Source organism: Bubalus kerabau, chromosome 16, assembly GCF_029407905.1.
Source record: "Bubalus kerabau isolate K-KA32 ecotype Philippines breed swamp buffalo chromosome 16, PCC_UOA_SB_1v2, whole genome shotgun sequence".
In the NCBI taxonomy this organism is placed as follows: domain Eukaryota; kingdom Metazoa; phylum Chordata; class Mammalia; order Artiodactyla; family Bovidae; genus Bubalus; species Bubalus kerabau.
Genome location: NC_073639.1, coordinates 58,124,008 through 58,134,651, shown reverse-complemented (window position 1 = coordinate 58,134,651; position 10,644 = coordinate 58,124,008). Strand labels below are relative to the sequence as shown.

Here is a 10,644-nt window from a genome sequence, read left to right as displayed (position 1 = left end):
GGCTGTAGCTCTCCAGGCTCCTCTGTCCATGGGATTTTCCAGGCAAGAATACTGGAGTGGGTTGCCATGCCCTTCTCCAGAGGATCTTATGGAATCCAGGGATCAAACCCTGTGAGTCCTGCATTGGCAGGTAGATTCTTTACTACTGAGTCACCTGGGAAACTTGCTTTCATCTGAATTTGATCTAAACTCCACCTTTCCCAGAATCTGATGAGAATTCCATCCCTTTGATTGATGATGTGCACGCCCTCATCGAATGGATTAATAAATCTAATTTTGTTGGATGGCAGGTTTGTTTCTTTTAGGCTGACTGGGTAGGTCATGGGTTGACCTCCCAGGGCATAGAGCAGAGTGGAAAGTGGATCTAGAGAGTTGGCAGGAAATATTCCCCATAGAAATAAAGTCCTCTCCCAAACCCAGCCCCCAGCAAAACAGAACAGAGTGTTGTGAAGATGTGAGGGAGTGAGGAATGGGGAAACCTTCATTCATCCAGCATTCACATACATCTGGGGCTGAATAAAGGGTTCTAGAAATGAACTCATCTGTCTCTGAGTGGGCCTTGAGGCAATGGAAAGATCTGGGCTCTTTACTAAGGCACAGTGGAAGCACTGGGTCTCCTGACATTTAAAGGGCTGTCCCTTTAACCCAGCTGAAATGAGCCAAAAAATAGTGAAAGGAAAAATGGGATAAGGCAGAATTCTTAAAATGCCCTTCCTTTGAACACCATCTTTGTGTAGGCATCTGGGGGAGGCCAGATGGGGCGTGGACATCCGTATCACTTGGCTTCACTTGTTTATTCCCTGACACTTCTGGGGCCATTGCCAGGACCCGCCCCCTCTCTGCCGTCATTGGAGGAACTCAAAACCTTCTGCTAAGAATCCGGACATTTCACTCTCCTTGTCCTGGAGGGTCTGCTGTGGCCAGACTGGGAGGGTTGAGCCCTGGTCCAGCCCTAAGTGGAGAGCGAGCCTCTCACCATGACAGCCTGCTGCAGCTGGAATGATGTTTTCCAGTATGAGACAAACAAAATCATCTGGATCCAAAGCAAGACTTATGGCACCATTAAATGGCTCTTCCACGTTGTGCTCTTTTCTTACATTGGGTAAGTAGGGTGTGGGATGACCCTAAGTCTCTGCAGTGGCTGGCAGCACAGAAAACCTCAAGGTTCAGCTTCTGGGGCACATCCTGAATTCCTTGAGGTTTTAAAATCTGAGATGTGAGGCTGACAGCCAGCTGGGGAGGAGTGGGAGTTGAGGGAGGAAGCAGCAGGCAGGAGGAAGCAGCAGGCAGGAGGAAGCAGTGCTAGTCAGCTGCAAGAAGAAGCCACGGGAAGGGAGGGTGACACTTTGGGTTCTAACCCAGGCCTGCTGGGGCAAGCTGGGCCAGGGCATGCCCGGGGAAGGTGGGAAAATGCAGGGCAACACCCTGGATTCCAGCAGAGGAATCAAGGATTCAGGGTGCGCCTGGTACAAGGCTGGCATCTATGTGAGTCATCACCACTTCAGGGAGGAATAGGATCAGACCTGCAAGTTCACTTTAGGCCCTCCCAGGTGTCAAGAAGACCTTCTTTGACTTTTTTAAAAAAACATCTTATTGAGGTAGAATTCACATACCAAACAAGTCACTCATTTAAAGTGTATATATGATTCAGTAGTTCTTAGTATAGTCAGAGTTGTGCAACCATCACCATAATCAATTTCAGAATATTTTCATCACTTCAAAAAAACCACTCCCACATCCCTTAACCATCACTTTCATCCATCTATTTCCCTGCAGCTCTAGGCACCCACTATTATATTTTCAGTCTCTATGGATCTGCCTATTCTGGATATTTCATATAAATGGAATCATGCAATATATGGTCCTCTGTGTCTGGCTTCTTCTACTTAGCATCGTGTTTTCAAGGTTCATCCATGCTGGAACATGTATCTTTACTGCATTCCCTTTTTTGGCTGAGCAATACTTCATTATATGGATATACCACTGTGGGGTGAAAATCTGGGTTGTCTCCAGTTTCAGGCTATGATGAATGAGGCTTCTATGAATGTTTGTGTATGAACATGTCTTCAGTTTTCTTGGGTATGTACCTATGAATGGAATTGGTGGATCCTTTACTTCCCTGGTGGCTCAGACAGTAAAGCGTCTGTCTACAATGTGGGAGACCTGGGTTTGATCCCTGGGTCAGGAAGAATCCCTGGAGAAGGAAATGGCAACCCACTCCAGTACTCTTGCCTAGAAAATCCCACGGACGGAGGAGCCTGATGTCCATGAGGTCGCAAAGAGTCGGAAACAACTGAGCAACTTCACTTGCACTTTTGGTAAACTCTATTTTTAACCTTTGGAGAAACTACCCAGTTGTGTTTCACAGCGGCTGCACCATTTCATATTCCCACCAACAATGTATGTTCCATTTTCCCTACATCCTCATCATTACTTGATCGTGTCTGTCTTTTGGAGTATAGGCATCCTAGTGAGTGATTAACTCATTGTGATTTTTAAAAATAATTTACTTTATTGTTATTTTTGGTTGTGCTGGGTCTCCGTTGCTGCATGCAGGCTTTCTTACTGCACTGGCTTCTATTGTTGCAGAGCACAAGCTCATGGGCTTCAGCAGTTGTGGCTCGTGGGCTCAGTAGTTGTGGCCCACTGGCTTAGTTGCTCTGCGGCATGTGAAATCTTCCCAGACTAGTGACTGAACCATGTCCCCTGCATTGGCAGGCAGATTCTTATCCACTGTGCCACCAGTGAAGTCTTCACTTTGATTTTTGACTCACAATTCCCTAATGGCTAAAGCCCCGTTGCTCTCTGTGATGATGATGGTGATGATGATAACTTGAATCTATTAGGGAGACAGTGTAGTTTACCAGCTAAAGGTTAAAGCAACTTACTTCATAAACCTGGCTAAGTTTCCTTGACTAAGTCACTTAACCTCTCAGAGCCTCAGTTTCTGCATCTGTGCATAGCACTGTTGTGATAATCACACAAGAAAAGGCCTGACAAGCCCTTATCGATGCCTAGCACAGGGTAAGAGCTTCACAAATGATAGCTCTTTTTTAAAAATAATCTTTTCGAATATAATAGGTACTTTCACAAACACTCTCTCCTTTGACTTTTAAAGTAACCATGCCCAAGCTTGGATTTGAGATCTGGAAATGTGGATTCAAATATCCATCACTTTTTTGAGCCTGACTCCTCATCTGTAAATTGGGGATAATGGTTGTAAGAATGAAAAGAATTAATAAAATGTAAAACGGCTGTGAAAAATACTCAACATATGGCCAGGCCAAAGTGTTAGTTCTTCTTCTTAATAATATTACCAGGATTATCATTATTTGTCATATGTTTACTATTCAATAAAGAATAAGCTGCTGCTGCTGCTGCTAAGTCGCTTTAGTTGTGTCCGACTCTGTGCGACCCCATAGATGGCAGCCCACCAGGCTCCCCTGTCCCTGGGGTTCTCCAGGCAAGAATATTGGAGTGGGTTGCCATTTCCTTCTCCAATGCATGAAAGTGAAAAGTGAAAGTGAAGTCGCTCAGTCGTGTCCGACTCTTCGAGACCCCATGGACTGCAGCCTACCAGGCTCCTCTGTCCATGGGACTTTCCAGGAAAATAATAAGCATGTATGTTAAAATTCTAAAATAAAACATATTACTTAGACCAGATATCACTGAACAGATAATAAAGAACAAAGTTAGCAAATGCTCCCTTATGAGTCAATACATAGATCACATATCACAGTTCCACACTGTGATGTGGTTTCCCAGTATTCTTGGGTCTAGCACACAATGTCTTAAAAGCAGATTATTGTATATATAAGAACAGATTATTATATGAACACCTTACAATGATAAATATTTTTCTTTCATATGGTGGAATTTTATCTTAAGAGCATTTAAGTCCCTCAAGTTCAGCTGTACATGATCCACAGGAGCATGGAGAGAGAGCACAATTTATTTATTTTTTAAATTTATTTATTTCAATTGGAGGCTAATTACTTTACAGTATTGTGGTGGTTTTTGCTATACATTGACATGAATCAGCCATGTGTGTACATGTGTTCCCCATCCTAACCCTCCCTCCCACCTCCCTCTCCATACCATCCCTCTGGGTCATCCCAGTGCACCAGCCCTGAGCACCCTGTCTCATGCATCGAACCTGGACTGGCGATCTGTTTCACATATGATAATATACATGTTTCAATGCTATTCTCTCAGATCATCCCACCCTCGCCTTCACCCACAGAGTCCAAAAGACTGTTCTATACATCTGTGGAGACAGCACAATTTAAACAGTGCAATGATTCAACAATTGGGTGCCCAGGACTAACCTCGTGATGGGGTTCCCTCAGTCTCTGTTCCCACATGCTTCCATAAGAGTGAGCATCTTGCCACACTACCTGTGAATGTTTTCCACCCAAAATGTCCCCTAAAATAAGCCAACTCCTTCACCGAGAGCAAAACTGGAAAAACAGCAGCTTGTTCCAGAGCTGAAGGGAAAACTGGCTCTGATGAACTCGTGGGGAGGTGGAAGATCTGTTTGCTATGCTTTGTGGACAATTTAGGGTCTTACCTGGTGGCTCAGTGGTAAAGAATCTGCCTGAAACGCAGGAGACCCAGGTTTGATTACTGGGTTGGGAAGATCCCCTGGAGGAGGGCACAGCAACCCACTCCAGTACCCTTGCCTAGAGAATCCCATGGACAGAGGAGCCTGGTGGGCTGCAGTCCATAGGGTCACACAGAGTTGGACACGACTGAAGTGACTCAGCAGCAGCAGCAATAGCAGTGAACAATTCAAGGATTTAAAACATAGGCAACTTTAACAAGACACAAGTTTTACCTTAAGTGATGACTTTACAAGATATCCCCCACATAAAATGCTTCTCCACTGTTTATATTTTAAAATATAAAACTGAAGAAAAAGTATTTCCAGCTTTGCTTTCTCCCCCGTCTATGTTAACCATATAGTTATTTACATCTCACTGAATGAAGTCCCATAGAACACTGGTCTCCAGCTTTTTTGGCACAGGGACTCGTTTTGTGAAAGACTATTTTTCCACGGATGGGGGGTGGGTGTGTGGGGTGGGAGCTGTGTTTCAGGTGGTAATGCAAGCAATGGAGAACAGCAGATGAAGCTTCCTTCAATGGCCCATAGCTCACCTCCTGCTGTGTGGCCTGCTTTTGCAGGCCGTGGCAAGTATGGGTCAGTGGCCCAGAGTTTGGGGACCCCTACCATAGAACACAGCTTGGAAAATGCTGCCTTACAATGTACTGTGAGGCCTCAAGCTGATATAACTGCAGCTAGGCCATCTGTGAAATGGGTAGACCCATGATGCACAGGGATTGGGGGGAGGTAGTTGACATCAAATAGGACTGATGTAGACCAGAGGCGGAAATCCAGACAGATTTAGGTAATACTCAGGATATATATAGCACCAGGGGGAGGATTCTGGTCATGGGGTCCTGGGTTCAGAGGCTGTCTACACTCTGGCTGAAAAGGCAAAGAGTCAGGATAATGAAAGAAGACAGGGAGGTACAAGGCAGGCAATAGAGGAAATAAGACAAGAGGCTGATGAGCATCTCACAGTCCTTCACAACTGGGTTCAGATTTAGAATCAGAGGCAAAGACTGTAGCTACAGGCAAGATCATGTAGCTCCAGACTCCAGGGCTCCGGGAGTGCGTGAAGAGCATACTGAATAGGACTGTGTTAGGCGGAATTGTTCAGCTACTAAGTGACAGAAACCTAAGTCATGTTAGCCACCAAGCCACATAGGGGGATTTATTCTCACATAACTGGGCAGTGGAAGAGACGGAGCTGTCCTCAGACATGGATGGTTATAAAAGTTCAAGCTTTGTGAAACTGTAGGGGCTGGGTCTCTCCCCACACACTTTTTTTTTTCCCCATTTATATTTCTCTCCCCACATCTTGGCTCTATTTCTTGAATAGGCTCTCTATGTAGCTAGATGTCACATTCATATCCCCACATCCTCCCCTTTTAGCAACCCCAGAGGAACAAACAAGTCTTTTCTGATAGCTCTGGCAAAAAATTCACAGAGAAGACTCTGATTGGTTGGCCTGTGCTATGCTAAGTTGCTTCAGTCATGTCCGACTCTTTGCGACCTTGTGAACTGTAGCCCGCCAGGCTTCTCTGTCCATGGAATTTTCCAGGCAAGAATACTGCAGTGGGTTACCATTTTCTACTCCAGGGGATCCCAGATGAAGTAGGAAAAGTGGGTGGAAGGAAGAGACAGGCAAAAACCAAATAGCCACTACAGGTCTTTCCAAAAGCCAGGAATTCTAGGGACTTCTGAAGGCTACAGGTCTATCCCTGGCTTGTCTCAACCCAGCACCTGGGCTGTGGAGACTCTACCCCAAATTATTGTCAAGGCTGGGACATTGGTATCCTCAACAGAAAATGCCTCTGAGAATCAGCTCCTGGTTTTCCAAGACATACTCTGTTTCATCTTCTGGCCTCAATGAGATGGGAAGAATGGGATAATGATGACTACACTCCAGGAAAGCTGAGATTCAAACACCTGAATGACAATAAAGATAACTTCTTTCTACTGTTAGCTTTATTTATATCATCTCATTTGATGTGCTGGGACTTAAGTATTCTCTTCATTATTTCACAGATAAGGAAATGGAAGCTATGAAAGATGGAGTTACATTATTAAAAGTCATCCCGTTAGAAAGTGAGTGAGTGAAGTCGCTTAGTCGTGTCCGACTCTTTGCGACCCCCTGAACTGTAGCCTACCAGGCTCCTCTGTCCATGGGATTTTCCAGGCAAGAATACTGGAGTGGGTTGCCATTTCCTTCTCCAGGAGATCTTCCCAACCCAGGGATTGAACCCAGGTCTCCCACATTGTAGGCAGACGCTTTACCGTCTGAGCCACATTTCAATCCAAAACCAATGCTCTTAACCCACAAACCATACTGCTAAAGTAGTTCTCTGTCAGACTTTGAAAGCCCAGGCACTGGGTCTCCTCAATATTTAGCCAACCATTCTTCCTTTTCACCAGGCTCTTCTTTGTCTTTCTGAGTTGACCAGGGCAAGTGAAGGATGATGATGGAGGCGGGGATGAGCATCCCATCATTTTGTATTTCTCCATTGTTTATTCATTCCCCCAATGTTATTATTTTATTTTGTATATTTATTTATGTGGCTGCATCAGGTCTTAGTTGTGGCATGCAGGATCTTTACTTGCAGCATGCAAACTCTCAGTTGCAGCATGTGGGATCTAGTTCCCCAACCAGGGATTGAACCTGGGCCCCCTCCATTTGGAGCACAGAGTTCTAGCCACTGGCCCACCAGAAAAGTCCCCATTCCCCAAATTTTAGAGTATCTACTATGAGTCAGACTCTGTTAATATTAATATAATAGAGATTATATTAATAACAGTCAGTGAAACAAAGTTCTGGCAACTCATTGCATTATATTCTAATGGAGGAAAGAGACATGATATGAAAATGTAGAAACATAATAAAATGTCTGATGGTGTTAAGTGTTATGAAGAATAATAAATTAGGGAAGAGGACAGAGAATGAGCATATGTGTGATAGAGGCCTATAGGCTGAGACCTGCCCAAAGAAAGGGAACAAGTCACTAAATATCTGGAAGAGTGTTTCTGATGGAGGGAATAGGAAGTGCAAAGGCCCTGAGGTGAGGACTTGATAGAGTATTCAAGGAAAAGCAAGGAGGTCAGAGTGGTAGAAGCAGAGTGAACAACGCATTGAAGGAAAGGTAACCTGGGTGGAGATGGGAGGACAGACCATTCAAATCCTTGAAGGCCCACTCTGAGTTATTTGGATTTTATTCTGAATGAGTTGAGAGGAAGATTTAAAGATGAGAAGTAAAAGATATTGGTGTTTTCTTGGGAAGATTTCCCGCTTCACTAGAGACTAGTCCTCTCAGAAGCTTTTCCAATAAATTCAGAAGAGCAGGGAAGGTTGAGAGAGAAACAGGAGAACAAACTCTACTCACAACTGCTTCTTCTCCCTCAAGTTAGCCGCCCAGGCCAATAGCAAAAGCAACATTGTCCTGCACAGCCGCAGGCTGTCTGTCACCATGGAGATGGTGCTGTTGTGCTAATTTGCAATCATTAAATGTAGCTCCTGGCTGGCTGCCCATTACTGGAGGGTGACCACACACTTGTGTGGCTGGGTTTCCTCTTGTTGAATGGAAGTGAGTCCACCGCACAGGCAGAAAGAGTCACCAGAGGCCAGAGAGAGGCAAATCCAACTCAGGCATGGCCCCTGCCACTTGAGGGTGACAGAAACATGATGATATCTGCCATGTTCTCAACCCACCCCGGGCCCCTGGGGGATGCGACAGAGATGGGAAGGCCCAGAGAAGACCACTTCAGGAGGAGACCCCCTCCGGGAGAAGAATTGAGTCACCTTATATATGAGGCCAAGAGGCCAGAAACACAAATGAATGGAAGCAAAAAAGAGGAACAGTCAGAAGGTCAGTGTGTTCCAGAACCTGGTGAGTGAGAAGGAAGGAGCAGGAGCTGAGGACAGGTAGGCAGGGGCCAGGGTTGGGATTTGTTTCTCAATGCCATGGGAAGCCACTAGAAAGTTTTATACAAGGGAGTGAAACCATTTGATTCACGCTTTTAAAAGCACTGTCAGGCCACTGTGCAGACTGTAGATTGTTGCGGGGCAAAAGGGGCAGTGATGGGACCAGTAAGAAGGCTGTTGGAGCCACCCAGAGGAGAGAAGGTGGTGACCTGGACTAGAATGGGGCAGTGCAGCTGGAGAGAAGTGAGCAAACAGGCTATGTTTTAGAGGTGGAACTGACAGATTTTCTAGAAGGCAAAGATGACTCTAAGTTTCTTGGTGGATGATGATGCCTTTTATCAACATAAAAGACCAAGAAGAGGCTATATTGCCAACTAACGCAGCATTGTTAACTATGTCAAACTATTAAAACACCTCGACTACTACCATATTTCAGCTTCCCTACACTAATGTCTAAAGCAAAACACTAAAAAAAGCTAGAAGCACAGAGTTTTTAAAATAAAAAAACAAAAAAAAAATGGTCTTTTTAAGTGAATGATTTTCACTTTACGAAGAGCTTGTCCTGTTGTCCTGGTTTTCTCATTTCAGTGCAGAATGGCAGAGGCCTCTCTGTGGACCGGCTATCATGTACTGACAGGCTTCTGGGCACCACACTCGAGCCCTGCTTCCCACCAGGGTAGAGATCTCCCAGCCCCCCTGGGTTTTGAGCACCATGCTGGGAAGAGCAAGGACCAGATTACATAGATTATTCACACTACTACATGTTAACTGACTGGTGTGCAAAATGCCAGAGAAGTGGAACTAAAGAAGCCAGCGGGAATCCAACTGGGAACAGACTTGAACTTCATCCTGAGGACACTGGGAAAGGAAGAAGAGTCTTTCCTACCCCACTGTCAACGTTTTATTATGACAAATTCCAACCATAAAGGAAACATTAAGGGTTTTATAGATTCAGAGTTCATACTGAGGGTTCATAATTTCATTTTAAAGAAAGCATTCTACTTTCAATATGGCAACACCTATTGAGTACTACTTAGTGCTTAGCATGGGCCAGATTCTGTTCTTAGCTTATGACATGTATTAGCCTGTTTGATGCTTGTAAATAACCCTACAGAATTGGTCCTCATAATTGTAACCATGATTTGAACAGCGTAACTACTGGGAAATTCCCAGGTAAAGGGTTCCACCTCTTGACTGTATGTCACAACTTAATTTCCCAGCCTCCTTTGCAGCTAGGACACAGGCATGAGACCCGAGCTTTTCAAACATATGCACCATGCAACAGTGCTTTGGTACACAGGAAATAACATGGGGTGGTGAGCATGAGCAGAATTCATCTGAAGGAATGTATGGGGCTGACACCAGCCTTCACTGACACCATAGGGGCCACTTCCTGGACCCCATGTTTAGAGATCCCAGCCTGGCCCTCTGCTAGCTGTGAGCTTCCCTATGGAGTAAGGAGCCTGTGGGACTGTATTAGTTTTCTATTGCTGCATAACAAATTACTACAAACTCACCTAAAATACAGCCACTTATTAGCTCACGGTTCTGTAGGTCAGTAGTTTGGACCTGGCATGGCTGGGTTCTCTGCTCAGGGTCTCACAAGGTTGAAATCAAAGCGTTATGCTGTGCTGAGTTCTCATTTTGGGACTCAGGGGAAAATTCACTTCCAAGCTCATTCTCCCTGTTGGTAGAATTCAATTCTGTGCCATCATGGGACTCAGAGCTCTGCTAGCCAGGGGCCACTCTCAGATCCTCTTGCATTTTTTATCGTGTGGCTCCCCTCTATCTTCAAGCCAACAATGGCACAATGTTTTCATGCCTCAAATCTCTGACCTCTCTTCTGGGAGCAACCAAAGGAAATTCCATACTTTTAAAGGCTCAGGGACTTCCCTGGTGGTCCAGTGGTTAAGAATCCGCCTGCCAATGCAGGAGACATGGGTCCAATCCCTGGTCCAGGAAGATCTCACATGCCACAGGGCATCTAAACCTGTGGGCCACAAGTACTGATGCCGGCACTCTAGAGCCTGGGTGCCACAACTACTGAGCCCATGCGCCACAACTACAGAAGCCAGTGCACCCAGAGCCAGTGCGACAAGAGGAGCCACTGCAATGAGAAGCC

The 10,644-nt window shown here is 45.3% G+C and overlaps 1 protein-coding gene across 1 annotated transcript in view; it reads left to right on the top strand.

The window, feature by feature from the left end:
- Positions 1-892: 892 nt before the first annotated feature.
- P2RX7 (purinergic receptor P2X 7) overlaps positions 893-10,644 on the top strand; it is a 57,590-nt gene continuing 47,838 nt past the window's right edge. The window contains exon 1 of the mRNA XM_055549769.1: positions 893-1,102. Within this exon, the coding sequence (XP_055405744.1) occupies positions 978-1,102 (125 nt within the window). The 5' untranslated portion in view covers positions 893-977. The remainder of the gene's footprint in view (positions 1,103-10,644) is intronic.